We start from the raw sequence: 26,291 nt of genomic DNA on the forward strand, positions 1-26,291 counted from the left end.
ATGTTTTCGACAGAAACGTTTACTATTGTAGAGGCAAAAGCAAGTTGAGTGGAATAAAAAATAAACCATATTTGATATTGCAAAAAAAGCGGGTGATACTGTGAATTGGTAACGTCATCATCCCTCGACAAAACGCTCAAAATGGCCGTCCCCAGATGCTTAAAAACCTAAGTCATTGATAGACTAAAATGTTTAGTGCAAAAAAGACGATCAATTTAGCAGCAAAAATCAAATTGAGTGGGACAAAATTACATTTTTAATGTAGCAAAGAAAGAAGAAAACACCGTGGATTGGTGAAGTCATCACGCTTCGCCACATCGCCTGATAATTATCTACAATGCTCATGCGCAGAACAGTTCCTGAAGCGCTCGCATAGAACAGCGCTATCCATGGTAAAATGCAATTTCTATTTGGTAATAACATAAGTATTTCCTCTTTGATTACAATTTTAGCCAACACTGCGTTGTCACCTTTTGGGGTTCATCATTTCGTACGTTGGTAAAAAAACAATACCAAAAAAGAAGCTAGCATAAAGCAACAGCACCTTCCGCTGGTAAATTTATATAATTACTTCATTAAACATGTATGTACAGTAGTAATCATATAAGTGCTATTTAATCCCTGTATATATTTATATCCGATATTGTTTTCTATTCTATTATCTTGTTGGCATTATAGTATTAACGCGCATGCGCCAATCTGACATTTCCAATGCTAATGAGCGGACTGTTCGCATCAAGAGCTAGAAACCGTTGATAAACTTGTATTATTACATATATTATGACTAAATAAAAGTTTATTCCTTTATTTTATGACTTTTACGTTGATAATCCGTTTGTTCGTACGTTGATAAAGATAACGGCACGGGTTTTAACGAAGAGCTAGCATAAAGCAACAGCACCATTCGTTGGTAAATGATTTTACTGTACTACTAAAATAAAGTAAACTGTTAATACAAGTTTTCTTTCCTCTCTGTACACGTTCTTAATCTTACGTTATTTTCTATCCCTTTTCTAGGTTCGTAAATTGTATCACGTACTCTAGATACGGTAAATCGAAATTATATTATTCCTGAAAAAAAGTAAATTGTGAATAAAAGTGATCTTTTCACTCTATATACACTTATATCAGACGTGATTTTTTTATCCTATTACTTTATTAGTTTCGCAATTTTTATCCCGTACTGTCGACACTGTGAACCACTACAAAGGTTGATCGACCATGATTTAATTTGACTTTTATTTTGAAATTTTTGCAATATTGCCTTGAAGATGTTACTTCCGTCGTGGAAACGACAATCAAAGGATGGGTTGAGAGTGACAGTGACGGAAGCCGGAAGTTGAGTCACCTGCTTTGGCTACCTGCCGGAAACTTGACAGCAATTGTCTCGCCATGGTGCAGGGGGGAGTTTGGTGCGAAAAGTTAGCCCCCCCAAAACAAAATGGACTCAATTTCAAGGGGAAACATACCTGCCACAACCCGACTCAGGTAAGAAAACGACATCATTTTGAATGACACCAAAATGCATGGAGTCAATTTTGCGGCAAAGTGGCTTCAAGGGTTCGCGTGGCTTTGTGACGTAGGCAGACTTTGTGCAACACTATATTTGTAATTCTCTTACTTTCATTATGGAATTATTTGGATCTGGTCATTTAGTCTACCTCCACGATGAAATAAAGGTGCACGGTCTGGTTATTTATTGACTTCATGTGGGTGCGTTGGAGAGCAAATTATGCGAAAGTTGAATATAAAGTGTCCTAAAGTAGGAAGAGACCCCACCCTAGTCGAGTTTACCTGCTAAGTAAAGCAGGTTTTTTTTTGCCTTCAGGCTGTGGAAATGAGGAGTGCCACCTTGCACTGATTTTTTTTTTCTCCAATGGTTGTTTATTTTCATGACCTATATCTTTACACAAGCACTGTTAAAATGATCTTGTCATTGGTAAAAATGTAGTTTACAATAAGATGAGATGTGACACTCCAGAATAAACATGTCCTGAAAGACTTGAGAGAGAAAAATAAAAAGAAATAGGCGGATATATTTACAAGGTAGTGCTTGTAGACTGGCCTTAGTTGTAAGCGCAATGGAAACGGTTTTAAGCTGTTTTAACTTATAACTTAACAAATTTAATAATTATAATACTGTCTCATAAATGAGTATATGGTGATATGCAATAAAACAAATAGAATCACAGTCTTTATTGTCATTAATAAAGACATAGTTTACATTCTTTGCAATAAGAATAGATATGACATTCCAGGATAAATATCTCATAAGACTTGAAAAAGAAAAATAAGATAGAAAAAGATGATGAGATGGGCGCCACCAGACTGCACTTGCCCAAGACACACCGCAGGAAATGGTGACCCTACCACCCGGGAGCTCAATGGATCCAACCATTAGCACAATAGTGCAACTAAAAAGCTATTTTAACTTGATTTCCTTGTAATATAAGAAAATATATATCTAGGACAGTCTGAGAAAAATTACAATATTGTAATAAAGATATTGATTTTATTCAATGTAATAAAAAAACAAAAATGTCATTTATAGTGGATTATTTTTGTTTGTTTGTTGTGTTTATATTGCTTATGATGGCAAACACTCAAATCTCCAATGATTAGATTATCATGAAAAAGTACCGTACTCAATTCGGCTTTGAGCCATCATCGACGGTGTTAAAATAATCATGAAACTCTTTAAATATTTCAGTTGGTTGATTTAGGGCTGCAACAAACAATTATTTCAATATTCGAATTAATCTGACGATTCTATTTTTTATTAATTTCCTTTTCTTTTTTCAAATATTGAAATGTTGTAGACAAATACTAAAGTAATGCACAAAACCGAATATTCTACGACATTAAACAACGACAACAACAAAAAACGGTGTTTGTCAAATAACAAACATAATGCATACAAATTTGTTATTCACCTGCAAATATATACTTTGTTTTATAAAGTGCAAAAAAGGCACCTTTGGTGTTTTAATGGACATGAGCTTTTGGAACAAGAAAAACATCCAAATGTGGGGACCCGGTGACATGATTTTCAACATTAACAAGCAAAAAGTAACTATTATCACCTTCTTTGAGAACTTTGTATTGCAAAAAAAATGTAAGCACGTCAACAAGGATCACAGCGATGACCGCTTCTGCTTTGTTGCGCACGATGTCATTGTCTTCTGTTTTCTATTGAGAGAAGAACGTATAGTTATGAGTATTATTATGAGACAAGAATCACCCAGACTTTGGCAGAAAAGTCAAACTTGATGCTTAATCGGGAACTTATTAACACCATTGTGCGCAAGTTGAGCTTTTTTTTTTCTAATGAAGCATAATTAAACACTGCTTAAGCCTATTGTATTGTTCTGTTTTTTTTGTTTGTTTTTTTTGGGTGCAAATAATTTGTTCTTCCTTTGTTAATTAGTGGTTGACTCTTTTTTCTGGTGTGTTGTGCCCAAATACACTTTCATTACATTCATTCATTCAACTGAAATAAAACATATCTCGCTCACACACACGCGCAGTCACTAACAAGCAAGCGACCAGTGGCTAATGTTACGTTTTCTCACTTAATCACACAGACTTTGCCAGAATATTCCAAATTTAACCCTTCAACTGAGTTCCCTTCATCCTCGTCAGTGACTCCTCGTTTGGGTTTTGAGTGCTGCCTCATCATCGCGGTGCTCCCGTGCCGTATCACTTGTTTGTTTTGTGAAGTTTGGAGTGCTCCCACTCTTTCGGTCGAACGGTTTTCTCCGCATCCGACGTGTTTCATCAGTCGAATTAAGCGTATTCTTTGAAAATAGCACCTTAGTTGGCACTCCACTTCCCTCCGTTATGCTCGCCGATTTGCACTGCGTGTCACGTCATTGGCTCATTGGTGAGGCATCAATCGCGCCACGCAACCAATCCAGGGACCCATTCATTGCCAACACATCGATTTTAATCGATTTTAAGTCAAGTTGTGTTTATTTGTGACGCCTTTAATCATAAAGAGGCTCAAAGTGCTGCACGGACCACCATCCCTAGATCTAAAACCTACATGAGGGCAAGGAAAAACTCAAAAACCTCAACATGAGGAAAATGAAGAAATCAGAATTGAGCATCAAGCTCAGCAGTGTGTCACAAATCAAGGATTCAGCATAAGAGCCTTGGTTCTGTTTTCAGAAGCAATTTAGCATCATGAATTTATTTTTATTTTTAAAAGTATTTTAGCAAGCAAATCTAATATGATGAGCATTGCAACTTTAGATTGACTTAATGAATCCCGAATGGATGCCATTTTTTAAATTGCATTATAGAAAAAAAGAACTCGATCACAATACTCTCATTCTCCATTAATCCGCTCAATGAAATATACCGTAAGCAAAAAGTGAGAAAACGGGGTTTTTATATGACGTTCTTACTGTTGAAGGTCTCAAACCTGTAATATTAAAAAAAATATCATAGTTTTAAATGTATATAAATGTAAAGTCAATCAAAAGAACCTTAAGTTATCTCGGTGTATAAAAGATCGCAATTGCCATGGTGTGCTCACTTGCACCTTTTTTCATCTTTTGATCATTTGATTTCTTGGATAAAATGTTTTTTTTTTGCTGAGCAGAGGTAGGGAGGGTGTGGGAAGAATGGGGCAAGAGAGAAATAGCCGTACGGAGGACAAAAAGTAGAAAAGGAAATTAAAACAATGACCCTAAACTGTCTTCCCACCGGGGTCTCACGAAATTTAATGGTAAACACTCACTGTAAATAAAATGTTTTATTCTGTATAAATATGGAATACAGTACAAGGATTGGAAACAATTCTGATTGTAAGCAACAATTATTATTCAGACCGCATCAATAAATCTAAGCTTTGAAATGGTTATCCGCTTGTATTATCACATAAGAAAATATTGCATATTGGGTGGGCTCTGAAAAATGATTTTACTTGCCAAAAATGGAGGACTGGAAAACGCTATTAGGCTTTTGCACGATCCCATTTTATTGGCTCTGAAGAACGATGCTACTTGCCAAAGAAATGCAGATTAAAAGGTGTTGTGCTCGAATAAAGCACTGCCAAGAATCATTTGGCTGCAATGCTCGAAAGACGTGATGTCGTTCTGCAGACTCTCTCCAATTAAGATGTACAAAACGGATTACGACGATCGTATTGTTATTTGGCCGTGTTTGCACCGGAGCCAAACAAAATCTGTCGCTCGAATTCTAACGAGGGCTTCTGCTTGTTTAGAACTCGTCCCTGCAGCAGAAAACGGAGTCTTGCGAAGATGTTCCGGCGCTGGCGGCCATTCCTCTATACTTGTGCTCGTACGTCGGCTTCCTGTTTGGCTACCTGGCGGACTTCCTCAAAACCGGGAAAGCGACCTACGCCCGGGCCACCAAGGAGCACAAGGTAGTCTGCGTTTAGTCAAATCTCTTTTCTTAAAGCATGATTGGTGACGGCTGATATGGCGGACCACGAAAAATGCCAATGCTAAAAATCAAAAATAACACTGAATACAAAAATGGATGTGTGCATATCAGACATTTCAAAACTTAAAATCCAACAATTTGCTGTAGACAAATTCAAAATGACAATCCTAAAAACAAATGTTTAAAGAAAATGGTAATAAATGGCGGTATAAATCCCCCCCAAAATGTTTTAATAATATTAATCATATGTAAATGTATGAATGCTAGGGTTGCAACTAGCGGTTATTTTCCCAATCCATGATTCTGTCCATTTTTTGGGGATCAATTGATGAATAGGATATCTTTAGGACATTTTTAACGTCCTCCTCTTTATTCAAATATTGACGTTTTGGATGGATGGCAAAATAGTGCACAAAAGAACAGAATATTCTACAATAAAAAAAAAATTAAGTGTTTGTCTATCAACCTGACAATAAACCAAAAAGTGCATTGAAATTAGAGCTAGCTTGACGAACTCGTGTTATGGTAGCAGCTCATCATTTCCACGTTAGCACGCTTTTTATGCTCTCTCAATCGCAAACACACACGCTTAAATAAACCAACTGATGTTATGATAAGGGCTAACATATCAGTATCTAAAGCGCTTCCCTAAAAAAAATGAACCACACTTTTTTTAATCTCTTAATTCACGGCACAGTCGAAAATTTTTCAAATATCAGGTGTGTCGGGACTCATGAGTTAACGGAGCTGCCACAGTTTGCAGTCTGCAGTTTGTGAAGTCGGGAAAGCTTTTGCTCCAGCAGCTGCTTATCCAATCAGAAAGCACGGGGTGGGTAGCAAGGAAGGGAGGAGTAGGACAGAGATGATAATAGACCCGACGCATAAAAAAGAAATACCGATATCAGTCAAATTCCCAAATGACCAATGCAGATCATCGGCCTGCCCGATCATAGGTCGACCTCTAATTCCAAAAATGTTTTTTTGTGGCACAGAATCTCTCAGAGTTTTGATTTCAAAATTGTCGGTCCTCTATATACTGACACTTGTTTTGTTGCCCAGAATCCCGTCCAGGGTGGTCAAGTCAAGGAGGAAGGCTTTGAGAAGCCGCCCATGCACGTGGCCGTCATGACTTACGTGGGCTTCGGCATCGTCACCCTCTTCGGTTACTTCAGGGACTTCCTGCGGGCCGTGGGCATCGAGAAACGTAACCTGGCCCGGGAAAGAGAGGAGCAGAAGGTAGGTGGCGCTCGAGGGCCTGCCAATTACGGGGCGTGTACGGTCGTTTCTCGCAGGGGTGAGAACCGGGAGAAGAACGACTAATTAGACCCCGGAGGAGAGGAGAGAGCCACCAAACGCTGTCACTTGTCGCCATGGAGACGATTCGAGTCCAACACTCGTGGAGCTTTTGCAAGACTGTGATCCCTCGCTACTTAAAATGGCTCGATAACATGAACTCTCCGCCGTTAAAGCTTAATAGGAAGTTGAAACTGTGAGTTAAAACCGCTTTATACATCAGGTTAACTATTATCTCAAAGCTCTAAAGGGGGTTCACAGTTAAAGCTTTAAAAATGTTTTAGCTTAAAAGCTTAAAGGCTTCAATTTTAAAACATTAACTCTACACATTCAATTACTTTTAGAGCTTTACCTGTTGATTTGTAGATATCGACAGAGCGCTGACTGATTAGAAAGTTAAAGATTTAAAGCCGCATTTAACTCGATAGCAAAAGCAGCTTTAAAACTAGGTATGTTAAAGCACTTTTAAAGCTTGAACCGTTAAAGCTTGAACCGCCAGTTAAAACTGCTTCATGTTAGTCTGTTTGGCCTTTTCAGACGTTTTGTGATAAAAGGCATCACAAATAAACTTACTTTGCGCTTTGTACTCTGAAGCTGAAGTGCAAGTTATTAAAAATCAAGTAAACTGCACTCACGTGACTGCATTCCATGATCCACCTTGAAATCTTTGAAAAGTGCTTACATTTTAGATGAAGTGCTTATCAATTCTAGAAAATGTTGGCATGTTTCTTTGGTTAGATGGTCAAATAAGGGCTTTAAACTTATTTTACAGTTCCCAAAAATTGGGGCTAGAAACTTTGGTTTATAGTGCATATTAGGGTTCTAAACTGAATTTAGGGTTCCTAAATATGTTACAGTTTGAAACGGGGTTAAAGCTACGGTTACAGCTAGCATTAGGTGTAGGGCTAAGGTTTGTAACTACATTTTTAATTCATATAAGGGTTCTAAATCTAACACGGGGTTCAAAAATACATTTAGAGCTAAGTTACAGTTCAAAACAGGGTTAGGGAAAGGGTTACAGATAGGGTTAGGAGCTAGAGCTTGGCCTGTAAATTGGGGTTTTAAATCAACTTTTGGGGTGGGGATAGAGTTAGGTTTGAAACTATGGTCTAGGGTCCCGTTCTTTTGATGGGCAGTAGATTTGTTCTTTAATTGGTACTGGAATTATTGGAAAATTTGTTAAAGGTCCTTAAAAAGTGCTTTGCCCAGAAATAAATGTGGAAGGCACTTTTGTAGGAACTGGAGGCTTTATTTTTTTGCATTTTTTTTTACACCTACAATGAACTTCACTGGTGCAGCCTTGATCCATTATCATCAAATACCATATTGCTTTGCGCAGGGACCGGCAGAAGGAACGTTTGTCAGGGCCTTGAGGCTCTTTTTCCCCACTTATTCGGCCTAAATTCACCTGAACTGCTACGGCCACAGTCTATTATCCCCAATCCTATATCACTGAGAGTTCCCTTACTCCTGGACGACTATTGCTGAGAGCAGGAGCTGGGTCACTGAAGTGATCCATCATTGGTCGCCTCAAATACTACACTGTTTGTGCCATCCATGCGTGGCGTTTTTTTTTTTTGCATTCTTGCCATCTAAAATGATCAGCACACGTGCGGCTATGATTTATTATCCATTATCCCTGATCCACAATGGCTACTTTGCATTGCGGCTGCATTAGCTCAGGAGGTAGAGTGCTCGTCTTGGGATCAAGAGATTGTAGGTTCGATTCCTCTGTGTTATATATCGAAGTGTCCTTGGGCTAGACACTGACTCCCTATTGTTGTGTGAGAGTGTGTGTGAATGGGTAAGTGTGAAGCACAGTGTAAATCGTTTTGGGAGGTCTTCATTGACTTGAAAAGAGCTATAGAAATGCAGACCACTTACCATTCTTGTCCACATTACCGAGACAAAGGAGGGATTATGGTAATATCTGTCTCCTTGCAGGATTTCGTACCACTTTACCAAGACTTTGAGAACTTCTACACCCGTAACCTGTACATGAGAGTCCGAGACAACTGGAACCGGCCCCTGTGCAGCACGCCGGGGCCCGTGGTGGACTTGATGGAGAGAGTTTCTGATGACTATAACTGGACCTTCAGGTAGATTTTTGACAAAACAGCTCACTCATTTTGCCTTCTGGTTGAAGGTTTTTCTTAAATATTTCAAAGGTTTTGCACGGCTTTTTAAGCCATAAAAAGAAAAGAAAAATATTTTGTATGTGCATATCTACGGAGAAAAAATGAAATTGATGATTAATATCATGTTTTCAATGGCAAATATTCCCAAAGTAGTGCTTGTAGACTGTCCTAAATTGTAAATGGGTCAGAAAAACTCCAACAAAAGACAGTGAAACGACAATAGCAGCAACAATTTTCCAAAAATCAGAGTCGGTAACAAATTGCCCACTTAATGTGAATTTACCATGTACATATTTGTTCGTAAATCACTGACATTTATGTACTTTGGTATCGGGATTTTGGGTCTAATCAGTCCTGAATGGAGTTGTAAAGTGAGGCTTTGGCTGAAGAGCTAGTCAAGTCATGTCATGTTTATTTGTGACGCCCTTAATCATAGGAAGTCTCAAAGGGGCTGCACAGACCACAGCTAGCGTTTCTTTTTAAAAAAAAAATCATATTGCATTGAATAAATCACTTTGAAAGTAATTACTTGATATTCTAAACATTTTCTGTAATTTACATTTCCTTCATGTGGAGAGGAAAAACATGTCAGAAAAAAGTGGAGTGGTGTGTCCCTTGTCCCTTCCCCTCCGCGTTGCATAAGAATGGGACAGTCTTTGTTTTCTTATGATCTCACGTTTCAAGAGTAAGGGCCAACATGTAAGGGAAGGGGAAGTAATGGATTTGGGCCTAAATTGAGGCCTTCCTCAAAATTTTAACTGGAGTTAACCTGTGAAATATAGAGATAAAATAGTCTTCCCTTTTATTAATAAAAAAATAGTGAAGATTGTCTACAACAAGATGAGACGTGGCACGCCAGGATAAACATGAAAGTCTTAAAAGAAGAAAAATATTATTCAAAAAAATATTCAGCACATTTTATTTTAAATGAAATGAAATGATCTGCATTTCTATAGCGCTTTTCAAGTCAATGACTTCCCAAAGCGCTTTACATTGTGCTTCACATTTCCCAATAGCGGCCGTGATCTGTGCAACCATGTAAGGCGCTAACCTGCTTATTGGGGGTATTGGGGTTTCGGTGTCTTACCCAAGGACACCTCGGCATGTAACACGGACAAGCCGGGATTCGAACTGGGATCCCTTAATCTTAAAACGATCGCTCTACCTCCTGAGCTACTGCCGCCCCACTGTGTGATGTTTGATGATTTGATGAAATGTTAAAAATGATAATGCCAGAGCCTTCTGCCTCATATTAATATACATTGGTTTCCCTCTCGCATATTTTTAAGAGTGTTGGGGCTCATTTTAATTATGTTTTTTTGTCCTAAATAATGTTTTCAAAACAAGGTGAGAACAAATTTCTGTTGTCAAAATTTTTCAAAATACTGCAAACGAGAAGGATACCAACTTATTTAGAATAGAATAGAATAGAATAGAATATACCTTTATTGTCATTGTTACAACATGGGATATATTGTGACAATGAAACTGGACGTGGCACTCCAGTCCACATTTTACAGTGAGGATATAAGGAAAACAGAGATAAAGGAACAAAGAAGATGTTTGTACTGTCCCTGTTGTATAGGCTTTGTTTTCCTCCGTAGGGGGCGGTGTATGAGGGGGTGAGGGACAGACAGAGATGGGCGGATCCAACTAGATGTTTGATCTTACTGTACACACGGTCCAGTGTTTTTTTCCCTAATTGCTCAGTCCTTCGGCACAGACGGCACTGGGCGGGAGGGCGATGGGAGTGCGTGCATAGCTCCGCTCACCCAAACAATTGCTCTGGGTGCTTTGTAGGAGATTTTGAGTGTTTACGGTTTGTTCTGTCGGTTTTTATCATTTGTCTGAACAATGAACATTCACTGTTTTAGATGAGGGGATGGTGTCATAATAGTCTGTAGTTTTCAATAGTCTTTGATCTGTGCAGCCCTTTGAAACTCTTTGTGATTAAGGGCCAAACAAATAAACAGGACTTGACTTGACTTGTTTAATATAAAGGATTCCCTAGTGACGTACAGCCAAAACGGGGTCCGTTGGTAGGACGCCCTGATCCTAAACTGTAGTTGAGACTGTGCCCTAAATATAGCACCACGTAGACCAACCCTGTTTCATTTCCAGTGATATTTTGGCTTCCCGTGTGCTAAATTCAGCTAGGCTTATAGCACGGTCGAGACGATGCAGAGAATATTAGCGTGACACGAATTTGATCTCAAGCCATATGAACTCCTATGTCTGGCTCACGAGATATATGTTCGTTCCCCCTGGTATGGTGCTTGGAGACTGGCCTAAATTTGAAGCGCATCAATAAGAGTGCATTAGATAGATAGATAGATAGATAGATAGATACTTTATTCATCCCCTAAGGGAAATTCACATTTCCAGCAGCATCCCTGAGCTGAGAACAGTACAATAATAAAGCCAAAAGAATACAATATATTATACAAATACCCAGTGTGACGTGCAAATGCCCACTGTAGCGTGTTATATAGAGTAACTAAATAGTGCTACACAGAATACATATTGCAGTAAGATTCGGTAATATCCAATGTAGGTGGTGTGGTTTAATGTGGGCCTTTACTCTGCCGGGTGGAGTTAAAGAGCCTCATGGCATGAGGAAGAAAAGATCTCTTCAGTCTGTCCGTAGTACAAGACAGTGACAGCAGTCTGTCGCTGAACAGGAACAACATTTTGCAAAGAATGAGCGAATAAATCCGAAGCCTGCAGCGAATAACTTCGTGCTTCCGGACGTTCCCGAGCATTATAAGGTGGTGCATTAGCATATCATTTTCCAAAGTAGACGCACAGAGAACACAAGAAAAAATGGAGAAGTGGTTAGAAATCAAGCCAAAACCTCAGCCCCAGAAGAAAGATTCAAAAGAAGCTAACAAAATGTATGACGCTACAAAATACGAATATACTTTTTCAATACCTAGGCAATGCCCAATGAATTGATATTGAAACAAATTGCTCTCAGATTCACAGGGAGGACCATCCCCAACGTGATCAACATGGGCTCCTACAACTACCTGGGCTTTGCCGATAACAACGCCGATCAGCTGCGTACGGTGGCGGCCAACGCCCGACGCTACGGCTTGGGCGTTTGTAGCACGCGGCAGGAGACGGGTAAGCCCTCTACAAAATTCATCGACTTTACAAGACTGACACAAACTGGAAATGAAACTCTCATCGCGTATGCCGTCATTTTACCGGGATTTCTACCGTATGCCGGCGTAATTATCTTTCAGTAACGGCAACGTGGCATGAATATTTCAGTCCTCTTAAATGATGTAGTGCCAGGATCTTTATAAGCTGAGACGGGGACATGACATCCATTGAAGTTCACCCAAGATCTAAAGCCAGCGTGTTGCTCTTTAGAGGAATTCTGAGGATCCGGTCGGGCTTGCATGTCGCGATCAGGTTCTTATCGCGACACCGAGATGATATCTGAAGCTTGAGCTGTTAAAATGTACACACGGCACAGGGGAACTTACCTAACTGGTTGCCTTCCAGGGAACTTTGAGAAAACTTGCTTCTTGTTCAATGTCAGGTTGCGCTGTTTATTTTATACAGATGACATTTTTGCACGGTGCTAGGCTAATGGCTCAATTATGACTTTGCCCTGACGACATAAATTGTCATTTTTATAGTTTCGAGGATGAATCCAATGAAATCTAGATGTATATCAGGGTTGCCGCGGATCCTTGAAATGTCTTAATAACTTATTGGATTCATTATTCTAAAAATAAGGCCATAATTGGCATTAAAAGGCCTTCATTCCAATTTTTGTGGATACAAAGAAAAATAAGTCTGTCAGGAGGAATAGGCAAAAATACTTACAAGGTAGTGCTTAGAGATTGGTCCGAATTGTAACAATTTTACCATGAAAGTGATCCAGCGTAACAATAAAGCAATAATATTTAAAAAAATTCCCAAATAAGTCAATAACACCCATTTTCAAATGAAATCAAGTGTTATTAATCATACAATGTATTTTATGCTGAAATCATTTGCCTCACTGGCTAGCCTGATAGTAGAATAGCTCAATTTGTTGTGACAATATCAATTATGATTTTTATTTCAAAAAAAGGAACTAAAAAACAAAGTGTCCTTGTTTTTGATATTTATACTTTTTTAAAATGTTATTATTTTTTAACGTTATATATTGAAAAAAAAAAAACGATTATTCCTGTACATGTATTTGAGTGTTATGGGTGAGGGGATGTCATTTAAAATGATTTTATTTATTTTTTTGCTCATTTTGCCGGTCTGTCTGTTTGATGTTCCGGGATGTTGAGTGGGAAGAAATGGGTGTATTTTTCACCCATTTTGTTGTCTGAAAGTGCTATAACAATGTATTTGCATTTGACTTGATCAAAAAAGGAAAAGTAACGTATCGCTATCATCTTGAATTCATTCTGATGATCGAGTTTCGGCGTTGTTAACTTTTCACGTGACGGGCATCGAATGAAACCAAGCGACTGTCTTGAAATGGAACGTAATAACAAATTCCTGCAGATACTAACGTCGCTGAGAGACGAGCGAAAGGTATTGAAGGTATTTCAGGGTGTGGCTCATGTACGAATGTTTGAAATCTTGAGACAAATGAACTTTACTGTAGTCAAAATTTAAAGAGCTGCAACATGGTCCAAGTACTCTATTTTCTGGACTCTGCACTACTAAAAAACCCAAATTTTCCAGAAATTCAAAACAGCACTTTATAATCTGGGGCGCGTTAAAGACTGGAAATATCAGAAATAAAATAAAGTAGTCAATGAATCACTTCATTTTGGTTGTGAAGCCAGATTTCCTATTAGTTATGTTTCATTAAATCAGCGCTTCTCAATTATTTCTGTCGCTTACCCCCCTGGAAGAAGAAATCCTCTTAAATTTTGTTTGTCTCTTTACCTGGTTTCTCTTCACTGGTCTTTGTGTTTCTTGTGGTCACTTGAGGGTCTGCTACACCTAGTGTCTACACTTCATACTCAATGCTTATACTCTGTTTTTGATACAGTGCGTGGAGGCTAAATGGAACAAAACACTTTGCCAATAAGAACGCCAGTCTGCCCTATTGTAGTGTAGATGCAATTGCACTTTATTCTGAGAAAGTAAAAAAAAAAAATTAAAAGGTCCCTGATGTCAAATGCGCCTGTGCCCCCCTTGGCAGAGCCTCGCAACCCTCCAGGGGGCCCGCCCCACTATTTGAGAACCACTGCATTAAATATATATATTTTTAAATGTTGATGTTTTCTTTAATAAAACCCCTGCGCATACTGTAGTTTAAATCCTTGCGCCTCATATTCCGGTTTGCTTTATAGAATAGAATAATATACAGTAATCCCTCGGTTATCGCGGTTAATGGGGACCAAAACCACCTGCGAAAAATGAAAATCCGCGAAGTAGCCTTCAGAAATGCTTTAGAAAAAAAAAATATATATATCTATATATATATATATATATATATATTTTTTTTTTTTTGTTCTTTTATTATTTTATTTTATTATTATTATTTTTTAGACGTGGAACCGCGAAGGTACTGTATGTGAAAAAATATCGTATAAAGGAGTATTCAGCGTTACCACGGATCCTTGAAAAGTCTTAATAGGCACTGAATTCAATGTTCTAAAAATAAGGCCTTGAATGGCATTAAAATGTCTTGAATATAATTTAACAGAGTCTTAAAAAATTGGAACACATTAATAAGATTCATCATTCAATGACTTCTGGAAAGAGAAGTCAAACATTTACAAGTCTTTCAAAATGTCTAAAAACCCGGCCAAACACACAGTTGTGCTGTAAACCAGTCGTCTCTAAATGGCCACTTTTGGAAACGCCCTGACCTACCTTTTGACGAACGTGTTAAAAAACAATGTTTCGTTTTTCAGATTGTGATCAAATTTGACAAGGCACTAGGCTTCAAACTATTGTCTCACCTCTTTTCCAGTTAAGATGTCCATGCCACACTCATCTGCAACATTTTATTTCTGTGTCTTCCAACATGGATTACTCGATGTTAGTAGCACTTGATTATTTCAGTTTGGGACTAACTTATTAACTTTCAAAAGAGACCAAAAGTGTCCATATTCTCCAAACCGTTGGAAGAACACTATTTAAATGACTTTGGGTACGTCTCAGATTGGGATTTCAGGTCAATTTTACAGGAATGTTAAGGAGATAATAGTCAAAAAAAGTGAACTGGTATCCTGCTCAATTGGTTAGCAGGTGTCCTTTATTAAAAACAGAATAAACGTATAATAAAGTGTCCTCTGGAATTCAACTCTAACGTTTGGAAAAAAGAGAAACATTTCCGGAGTTGATGAATAAGCTAACCTGGGACAATAAATACTTGTGGATGAAAAGTTAGCAATGGGGAAGTCCGGCAATAAAACTGGCGTGCTCGTTTGATCGGGTAGCTCACCATAAAAATATGCTTTTTTTATGACGTCGTCCAGTGAATGATTCACTACTTTTTCCTCGTCCGCTTGTGAAAACTACGCTTCATTCACGCGCTTGAAATGAAAGAAGGAAGTCAACACGTTTTGTCAATGTGACGATAAAGGTCACCCGTACGTTCCACAAAATGAGTTTGACGATGGGATCGTAGAGATACTGGGCGGTGTTGATGATACTGTTGATTTTAGAATATGATTTGAGGTGTTTTATTAACATTGTTGTGTGCGTTCCTGATAAAAGTCACTCCATACTACTCCAAAAGGAACTATTTGTGCCATTATTCCTATTGGTTGTTTTTTCAGCATGGCGACCTTCATTCCAAAAATGTTTCAATGTGTTTAACATGTCATCCAAAAGAGGGACTTTTAAACTAGAAGAGAATAGATTGGTACAGCTCAGGATAGAATTGTGTAGCATTCTCTTACAGTGCATAGCAGTAACTGGGGGCAGTAGTATGGGTAGCATTTTCTGCTCAAGTTAGCCATTACTAATAATGTGATGAAAAGAAGATAGATAGCATTCGGGAATTAGATCGTTAACATGTTTATTCACCATATTATCAGAATTATAAAGAAATATTTGTACCCTCTATAAATAAGCGTAACGGGGTTGACGTGATATACATTTTCTCATTGGTAAATTTATAAGAAAATATTTGAAAATGATAATTAAAGAGGGATATTTACTCACCTTTTCCTTGAATGTTTTCCCTCCAAAAATATTGTAAGAGTCATGTGACTAAAATGATGGGACAATTGACCTTAGGACACAACATATTTTAAGAGACTAAGTATGAAAAATGCACGAATAACTTAAACTGACGGTAGGTAAGAAATATTATAATTAAGGCATTGAGGAAATGATGAAAAACCATGAATTTATTTGATTTTTCAAGGAAGAGTGAAGTGTGATAGTGCTGAGTGTGTCGTACGGTGCAGAGGCTCGGAGCCTGAATGCAGATTTGAGAAGGAAATGGAATGTTTTTGAGATGAAGTGTTTGAGGAATATGTTAGATTGGATGGATTGAGAAATGAAATCGTGAGGGACAGACCTGGAGTAGCAGTAGGAGTAGTGCAAGTGTGTGGATAAGAGAGTACTCGGTCGGTTTGGACACATGGAGAGGATGGATGAGGAGCCAATGTTGAAGAGGATCTACAGAGCAGAAGTCAATGGAAGGAGACGGAGAGGAAGGCCGCCATTGACGTGGATGGATGGTGTTATGAGTGCACTGCAGGAAAGAGTTTGAAATCTAGTGGAAGCTACAGCTCTTCTTGGTGATAGGAATGATTGTGAAAGGATAGTGGGATATCTGGACGCGTTCAAAGGGATGGGTAGCGCACCCGATGACGCGGCAGGGGTAAACCAGTGAAAGCTGTCGGGCCCTGCTGTTGAACAAAAGAGTGTGTTGCGTCACCCTGACCCGAGTGACACGGCCGCTTTCTTGTGTCCCGTTTCATCTGGAAGGACGAAAGCATGACCGACTTGGGTGCCGAGGTGTCAAACTTGTTTGGGGGTTTGGGCAATTGGGTTGACTATGGTCCCAAAACATTTTTGTATGTGTTTTTTGCTCCTTTATTTTCTTTGTTTTTGTGGATGTGTTGGTTTCGCTGTCGGTCACCGCTTTCGAGGGATATGACCAGGGGAGATAGATAGATAGATAGATATTTGTAACAAAGGTCAATCAAGCATGACTGGGGACATAGTATTTTTAGTGTACTTGTACTACAATCAGTCATTTATTTTAAATGAATTGATCCTCCATACATATCAATGTGTCGGATGGAAGAGGGCAGTCAAGCATACAAACACATTTAAAAGAGAAGTATAAGCCCATTTTTACACAAAATATAGCATTTTATGTCACTAGAACTCAAATGGCACCCAACGACAGAATTGACCCATCCATACAAATAAGCGTATCTATATGCATAGAAGCCGACCCCCTAAAACTACTTGTGGGAGCAGCACTGACTTGACTTGACTTTAGAGCTTGGCAACGAACACTTACCTGAAACACTATCCATTTTGCCTCTGGTTTAAACAACTTGAAGATCTCCTTCTCCATTTCTGGGTACTGCCCAAGACACTCTTTTTCGTCCAGACGTCGATTTCTTGTGGTTTTGTTGTCCCTGTATAAGCCACGCCCCCTACCCATTCGCTACTGGTCTCACACCACCAAATGTGTACCGTATTTTCCGCACTATAAGGCGCACCGTGTTATAAGGCGCACCTTCAATGAATGATATATTTTTAAACTTTTTCCATACATAAGGCTCACCCCATTATAAGGCGCTATAAGTGCATGCTGGTTTAAGATCAGGTAATTGTGCAATTTTGTAATTGTAATCCTGTGCAGTCCTTCGAGACATTTTTACGATTAAGGGCGTCATAAATAAATGTGACTTAACTTGACTTGGCTGCAGTAGAGGATGTAGTTACGTTATGCAACCGTTAGATGGTGCCGCGCTAAAGGGAATGTCAACAAAACAGTCAGATAGGTCAGTCAAACTTTATTACTAGATAACAAACAAGCTTTCCACTACTCCATTCACTCCCAAAATGAATCAACAGCCGTTTTATTATTTTCTCTGAGGTAAAGCATTTTCGTGACACATCTTTTACATCTTTGAACAACAGCAAGGCATAACATTTTACTTTTCCTCCATTTAGTCAACATGCAAAAAAACGTCTGATACTGTTATGGTAAATCGCAATATAGTGACACTCGTAATGTGCAAAAACAACAAGTGCAAAACAATAACAGTAAAGCAATAATATAATAACTGTAAAATGTAAAACGTTGTTGTGGGTTTTACATAATTCACCCATGGAACCATTGTTCAGTTAGCGAGTTCCTAGGGGGACTCTTAATTCTGCCAGCTCGAGCCACTCTCGTGTTCGATTCATTAATGTTGAACTCTCTCGCTGCTGCTCTATTCCCGTGTTCTACTGCGTGACTGATCGCCTTGAGTTTAAACTCTGCGTTGTAAGCGTGTCTCTTAATAGGAGCCATTTCAGGGTCTTTATACAAACGCACAAATAAAAGAGAATCGTTGTTTAATATTTCCCAGTATGCTCAGCGCACTTCTTCTTCTACGCGAAAAATGAAGTCGGTGGCTGCTTACCGTATGTTGCGAGACCTTGTAATTCAATATTGATCCATATATAAGGCGCACCGGATTATAAGGCGCATAGTCAGCTTTTTAAAAAAAAAATCAGATTTTATGTGCGCCTTATAGTGCGGAAAATACGGTACATATAACCCTCTAATTTCAGTAATTTATAATTGGCCTGGATGTGAGTACTGAATATACATTAAGGAGAATATCTCCATGAGGGAAAATGTAGCCCCCTCGTACTCGCGCGACCACAACTGTATTTAGTTGTAATTTGTAGGTAAATATAAACATGGCCACCCTCAAACTACAGTTGTATGTTCCAGTGGGAATGATGCAGGAGTGCATCGGCCTAATTCGGGATTTGCAATTCATGAGTAGCGTAGCAACAGTAACGCATCATGTCGTAATGACAGTAAATGTTCTATTTGACTAGAATTTAAAGATATTAAAACAATTTTACGAATTCTTAATCAGGGGCAAACAAAATCATGGAAACGAGTTCTGTTTGTTTTGAATGACGGGTAACGATGCACGTTGTGTTTCTTAGGTACGTTGGACATCCACGTGGAGCTGGAAGAGCTGGTGGCCCGTTTCCTGGGAGTGGAGGCGGCCATGGTCTTCGGGATGGGCTTCGCCACCAACTCCATGAACATCCCCGCGCTGGTCGGCAAGGTATGGGTTGGGTATCCACCAATATGGGCTTTTCAGGGCCAATGCCCATATCGATCATTCGTCTAAGAGGAGGTCGATACCAATATTTGGAGCCATGATTCATTTCCTGTAACGTAAAATGAAACAAAGAATATTTATTATGATTCCAAATAAAACTTTAAATAGCTCTCTGAAACATTTTACAGTTAATAAATTCGAATTTCGACACAACTAAAATGACTTCTCTTTCACTTAAGTAAAAGTGCAGGAAATACATTTTGGCTTAGCAGTCACTTGTATGAAGGTACGTAAAACATTTTACAGTACATTAGAATTTGAACACAAATTACATGACTAAAACCAAAAAATAACAGTGCAGGACACAAAATTTGGCTTAGCAGCAACTCCCATAAAGGTACACGAAAACTCAGCTACCTGATTTTTTTTTTACAATACATAAATGAAATGTCAATAAAACCAACATGAATTAAATTAACTTAACGTAAAACAAACGATGCATGGAAATTTGAACCAAGCCTTTGAATTGAAGAGTACAGGCACTCCTGTTTTACAGCCAGATTGACAAACTCATGTTCTGGTAACAGCTAATCACTCAGCATTTCACTTTAGCGTACTTTTTAATGCTCTCTCTTTGTCTCACAAACACACACTTGATTAACCAACTAATATTATGATAAGAGCTAATTTGTCAGTCTTCACCCAAACAAGATTCCTTTCAACAAGCGAACTACACTTTTTACCCATCGACTTTTTAAAATCTCAATATTTTTAGCGGTTAGATTCTTGTCTGGAGTGTTTGGAGGAAAGCTATAGTTCAGCCTTCGGTCGCTTATCAAATCAGAAAGCGTGGGCTGGGTAGCGAGAAGAGAGGAAGAAAATGGGAGAATTAGGAGCGAGGGAGAGCGAGGCTTGGCTGCAACTGAGCCCTAATGAACCAGTTTTCAATATATTTGATCGGTCCGTCGAATAAATAAAAAATTGTCAAATATAGATAATCGGTCGACTTCTAGTATGGGGATCCCCCCTCGAGCACAATACCAGAAAATCCAATTGTCGTCCATTGTCTTTACAAGAAAAGAAACCTAATTAGCTGCGCTGGTGTACCTCTCCAATTAATAGTGAACTTGGGAAGAAACCCCGTCTCACCTCGTTAATTCAAATCATCCTAATTAAAGCCAACAGCCGCCGGGAGGCGGAGGCTTCCCGATGACGGGGGCGGAGGCTGCTTTTTGTGGAGAGCGCCTCTCGGGGGATTATTAGACGAATGCCGCGGCAGCCGGTTACCGGGGGCAACGTGATGGGGACGGACAGCAGAAAGGACGATAAAGGCCTCGGTGCGGCCGGAGAGCTGGCGAGGGCCAGGGGGTCAAGCGGCAATGCCGGCTCTGACCTAGGAGTGACAGCCGCTGCGGGGCCCCGTCGGAGCGGGGGGACCCCGGGAAGACCGTCTTGTCACTGAGATGGTGTCGGCACACGCCAGATGAGAGATCTTTTCAATGGGCGACGCTGACACGTGCTTACATTTGCACACAGATACATGCTTCGTTTCTTTTCGGCCCATGAATAGACACTCAAGTGCCGTACAAGTACCGTATTTTCCGCACTATAAGGCGCACCTAAAAGTCTTAATTTTTTTCAAAAGCTGACCATGCGCCTTATAACACAGTGCGCCTTATATATGGCTCAATATTAAATCGCAAGGTCTCGAGACTTACGCAACAGCCGCCGACTCGATTTTCCCCCGAACGTGGAGTAGTCCGCGGTGTATGCTGGGATTTATATACCGGCGTTTCATTGGCTAACCAATGTGTCAATCATCATTTGAATCGATCACTATTGGCTGAAGTTATTCGGAGCCTCGGATTGGCTAGATGGCCAAAACAAACCCTGCAATCGGCCGAGTTTAGCAATGGCGTTGAAAGTCCGCGGTGTATGCTGGGATTTATATACCGGCGTTTCATTGGCTAACCAATGTGTCAATCATCATTTGAATCGATAACTATTGGCTGAAGTTATTCGGAGCCTCGGATTGGCTAGAGGGCCAAAACAAACCCTGCAATTGGCCGAAAAAGATGTGTCAATCATCAGTTAAATCGATCGCTATTGGCTGAAGTTATTCAGAGCCTCCAATAGGCTAGATGGCCAAAACAAACCCTGCAATTGGCCGAGTTTAGCAAGCTTGCTAAAGTACACCATAAAGAAACATGTTTTATTAGTCTGTATTTGCAAATAATTTACTCTCCTGGATTTACTTCACTAACGGTTGTAAGAAGACCATGATTGCGTATCATTATTGAACGTGAGAACTTAGGTGAGTTATGCGGCTTTCTATTTTCCCGGTATCTTGTTTTAGAACCATCTTGATGTTGCTGTGATGAGTTGAGTGAATTCAACTCAATTCCAAGTGTTTATCGTCATATGCACAGTAAAGTTGCGAGCGAAAAAGAAAATAGAAACTAAGGAATGGTTGGCATTTCTTGAATCCCAAGACTTGAACCTTCCGAATTATGTTTGAAATGATGCATTTGAGTGACATCGTACGGACACCGCATCCGCACGTGTCTACGACACGTATTTGCTTCTTTGCAAGCTTTGGGAATGTTAATCAGTTGGACTGAATCATCTGACTGTTTTGTCCACGTTCCCATTGTAGCGCCTTATCATCCGGTGCGCCTTATCTATGGAAGATATAGGACCAAAAACTATTTTTTGGGGGTGCGCCCTATAACCCGGTGCGCCCTATAGTGCGGAAAATACGGTAGATGAATTCCCGCTATACAAGTAAACAGGACTTGACTTGACCTCCTTTATTCCCACCCAACAACCCAAAACACCTACTACACAGACACACAATGGTTAAAACGTGGTAAAAACAAAACAAGTCATAAAACAAATACAATAATAAAATGAATACACTTATTGTAAGACACAGACTAACCAAGTGAGGAAAGGGACCCGAGGGAGGCTCTCTACTGATGGGATGGCAGCAGATGGCCCCAGGAGAGGATTTTCATCCATCAAGCCACACCCAGTTAGCGTGGATAAGACCGGTGAGACCAACTCGTTAAAGAACCTTAACTCTTAATTGACCAAGTATCATACAGGCCACCCTGAAATGTTGTTATTTGGGCCATAAAAGAGTCAGAAATCATGTTATGAGTGATTACTTTTGGCCCTTTCTTTAGAACAATCCAAATGATCAATATCTGGCAATAACTATGTATTAAGTCAATGTAAAAACAAAACAAAAAAGGGACTTGGATTTTTCAGGATTCTAATGAAGTAGAGACCGGAATTGAACATAAACACATTGTGAGATAACATCAACTTGTAATATGAACTCCGATCAATATATATACAAAAACGTTTTTGACTCGTCCAGATATTGGCAACGATTTTTGACCATGACCAGGCCTTTTACGGGCCTATGTGGTAGATGGTGAAGCAATTTCTCAAGACAGAGAGCCACACTGTACATCACCCACCAGTACCCCAATCCATTGCCCCTTCGACAATCAAAACTAATAAAACAATCTTCAAAGGATTCAAATGTTTTTATCTCGGTTACAGATAACGAAAAATGCTTTACAAAATTCATTACTTATTATGCCCTGTACGTGTTATTTCTTGCCTGCTATTAGTCCGTTGCCACATGTGTGGGAAGTTGCTGCCACATTGTGCGTGTTTTGGAGAACTACATTGATTCAATGTGTGTTTTTTTTATATTTCGCTTACAGCGCTTCTAAAACAGAGGCGCTGATGCCCCATGGCAAATAAGAGGTTTAAAATTGGTCCTGAAACACACGGGGAGCCCTTGCAGCAATTTTCAATATGGTATCATCTGATCCTTCATTTAAAATTCTACAGAGACTTTATGGAAACCTTGAGTATGAGGGGTTTATTCTTCTCCGTGTGGCAGATTCTACTCCTTAGAAGGAAAGCTGTCTCTTCTGCATGTTCAATTCTACTTCCGTGTTGGTAAAAATGCTGGTGCAGACAAGTTCTGTTGAGGTATTCTATAACAATAAAACGAAATACATACAAAAAAACAAATAAGTATGTTTGTAGCTTGTTCAGAAGACCATGTCTATCAAAGAAAAGCATCGAAAAAATGGCCTGTTGGTATTTAATAAGACCATGGCGTGGTTTTAAAGACGAGTCTCTGAATGTAGTGGAAGTTTACCAAATGACTTAAACAACTTTTCTTTTCCAGGGCTGTTTGATCCTGAGTGACGAACTCAACCACACCTCTCTCATCTTGGGGGCTCGGTTGTCGGGGGCCGCCATCAAGGTCTTCAAACACAACGGTGAGTTTTTGACCTTTGAAAAGCGCCGTTTTTTTGCATCTTTGCCATTTTCACAATTGGATATAGTTGCAATGTCATGTGACAAAGGGGGCTTTTTTAATTTGTTTCCTAAATTTCAAAATTAGCATGAACAGATTATTTTGCTTATTTTATGAAATATTTTCTACTACCATCTTTTTTAAACTAGCAAACGATGTACCACAGGCTGGATAAATGTCCTTTATTTCTTATTTTACCCCCAGAAATTGTCCCTTCCTCTCAATAATCCCTTCACACACCTCCAACAAAATACATTCTTAGCAGATATTTGCCCATTTTAGGTGCTTTTTTTTTTTTTTTATAGTTTTACCATCTTTTGTCTTTCCTGAAAAAAATAAATAAATACGAAGGCAATCCTTGAATTAGGCCACAATTGGTGGTTTATTTTACTAATTTGTACAGGTTATTATTTTACAAGAAAAACAAGTTATAATAACCAAAAAGTAGATCAATTGCTCTTTTTTCTGCTAAAGGAGTAAGATGTTGTTTTTTTGTTGTTTTTTTTTTGCCTTGTAATCCTAGAATACTTGTGGAAAACAAGTTGGAAAGAAAATAATCCCGATCTGCCAATGTGTTCAATCGATGAGCATTGCCCTTCCTTTTTCTCGGACCCGCTCAGCACGTTTCGCTTTCTAAATCGTCTCCCGGCTTTTGGATCGGCGGTTGTGAAAGCTTCTCGCGGCGGGCAAGGGAAACGTGTATTTCCGCGAAAACGTCCGCCATTAGCTTGTCAAAGCCATCCGTCAGAAGAGGTTGGCGCTCCGTCAGTTAAGGAGACGGGACAAACCGGACCGTCCAAATGCTTGCTGACAGTTACACGGAATTAGCTGTGGCGGGGCAAAGAGCCCTGGGGCGCTCCAACACATCCCCCCCACCCCCCTTTGCTTTAAAGCCAGCTTTTATTTGTAGAGAGGGTGGAAATGCTGCCCGACTTTAATCATTAACATCTGCAATGTCCGTAAAGTGCTCTCTCTTGTCCGGACTCGCGTGCTAGACCGAGGGTGTCAAAGATGCGGCCCGCATCAGGCCCCCCAAGGGTAATAATCCGACCCGCCATACAACGCCGAGAGTAGCACGAAAAAAAAAAAGAAAACAACGAGCTGCAGTTCTAAATATGTGCGCTGTCACGTCAGTCAGCTGTTACTCATTCAGCAACTTTGGCTGCATTATTTCCCTCTCACTCTTTTTTTCTCTCCGTCTTTCTGTCTTTATCACTTAACTTTTTCTCTTTTTGTCAGCCTTTATCCATTTCATTCTCTCTATCTTTACCTCTCTCCCACTTTCCCTTTTTTCTCCCTTTTTCTCTTTTTTCTCTTCCTCTTGTTCTCTTACTTTCTTGCTCTTACTTTCTCTGTTTCTATTTCTCTGTCTCCTCCCTTCCTATCCCTCCATCTCTTTCATTTCCTTCTCTCTTTCTCTCTTTCTTTTTTCCTCGTCATATTTTCATTTTTCCCACTCTCTCTTTTCGCTCATGTTCTATCTCAAGGTGGAGTCCTACACCAAGGCAGACTGGGGACAAAAATGCCACGGAAACAATATTTATTATTATTTGACCATTTTGCCAAAGGATTATTAAGAATTTGAGGGGGGGAAGCCTAGCTTAAGAGAAAACACGTCTGAAATGAAGTTTCGGAAATGCTGTTTGTTTTGTTATGTATAAAATGATTTGTTGACGACTCGGGCATTGCATTGCGCACATTGTTCAACTGTTCATATTGAAAGGCAAAAAGAGTAACTGACGGACTTATGTTATTAGTGTGATGATAGATTGACCATTTTCGTTAAGCAAGCCTGATTAACCAGCTCGGTGGCCTTGGGGGTATGGCGCCCGCTCCGTGACCGGGCGGTTGTGGTTCAGGCCTCGGCCGAGTCATACCTTAGTCTTAAACATTGGTACTCCCTGCTTGGGCGTTCGGCATTAGGGGTTGGAATTGGGGGGTTTGGTCACCTAATGACTCCCAACACCTCAGTTGGGTTGAGCGAGGGGGCTGGGAATCCCCTCCTCTGAATCAATCTCCCAAAAAGAGCCAGAAACGACTCTAGCCACCTCCCACTAGGCCCTAGCGACTAGGGCAGACCTGGGCACTCCGGTCCTGAAGGGCCATACGTCCTGCCAGATTTTGAAGTTTGCTCTTCTTTAACTCAGGTGATACAAATTATAACCTCGTTAGCAAACTAGCAAGTGCTCGTTAACGATACTGGTGATTGGAATCACCTGTATTGGATCAGAGAAACCTCAAAAATCATGCAGAACATACGGCCCTCCAGGACCGGAGTGCCCAGGTCTGGACTAGGGGGATATGGCTGTGGTATATAATATATATAATAAGCCTGATTAAAAAGGCTGTCGTTTGCACACCCCTGTACTGGATATTAGACGAACATCCATTTCAGAAAGCATTTAAGATGTAAAAAGACATAGCTTGTCAGGTTTCTTATGAGCAACATCTTTGCTTAAGAAGTGTCCTGTCACGAAAAAAATGCTCCACTATTTCCTTCACAGTGGCCCTTAGAAGGATTGTGAGGAAGCTGATGAAACGTAGAGTTGTGAGATGCTGCCATCTTCTGGCAGCCGCGATGTGTGAAACTTTATAAAAACAAGGACAGGTGCATGTCGGGATTTGAAGGCACATGGAGGGATTTCTGATTTTCTGACGCAGCACTTTAAAGTCTGCCCGATGTCAAATCAAAGCACTTGTTCTCCTTCAACAAAAAATAGCAAAGGATTTAGATGGGTTTTAAGATTATTTTTCCAGTTATTCTATATTTTGACAGATTTTTAATTACATTTAAATACTTTAAATATTTGTCATCATTAATACTGTAAATATCTCCATAGATAAAATATATTGCAAAAA

At 39.6% G+C, this 26,291-nt stretch overlaps 1 protein-coding gene across 1 annotated transcript in view; it reads left to right on the top strand.

Moving 5' to 3' along the window:
* Positions 1 to 307: 307 nt before the first annotated feature.
* Positions 308 to 26,291, top strand: part of sptlc3 (serine palmitoyltransferase, long chain base subunit 3) — a 40,159-nt gene continuing 14,175 nt past the window's right edge. The window contains exons 1-8 of the mRNA XM_088352054.1: positions 308 to 392; positions 1,272 to 1,488; positions 5,231 to 5,392; positions 6,472 to 6,648; positions 8,650 to 8,804; positions 11,821 to 11,969; positions 18,963 to 19,087; positions 23,301 to 23,394. Of these exons, the coding sequence (XP_088208180.1) occupies positions 1,393 to 1,488; positions 5,231 to 5,392; positions 6,472 to 6,648; positions 8,650 to 8,804; positions 11,821 to 11,969; positions 18,963 to 19,087; positions 23,301 to 23,394 (958 nt within the window). The 5' untranslated portion in view covers positions 308 to 392; positions 1,272 to 1,392. The remainder of the gene's footprint in view (positions 393 to 1,271; positions 1,489 to 5,230; positions 5,393 to 6,471; positions 6,649 to 8,649; positions 8,805 to 11,820; positions 11,970 to 18,962; positions 19,088 to 23,300; positions 23,395 to 26,291) is intronic.

The sequence above is a fragment of the Urocampus carinirostris genome, chromosome 13 (genome assembly GCF_059441175.1).
Source record: "Urocampus carinirostris isolate Australia breed hairy pipefish chromosome 13, RoL_Ucar_1.0, whole genome shotgun sequence".
Taxonomy (NCBI): domain Eukaryota; kingdom Metazoa; phylum Chordata; class Actinopteri; order Syngnathiformes; family Syngnathidae; genus Urocampus; species Urocampus carinirostris.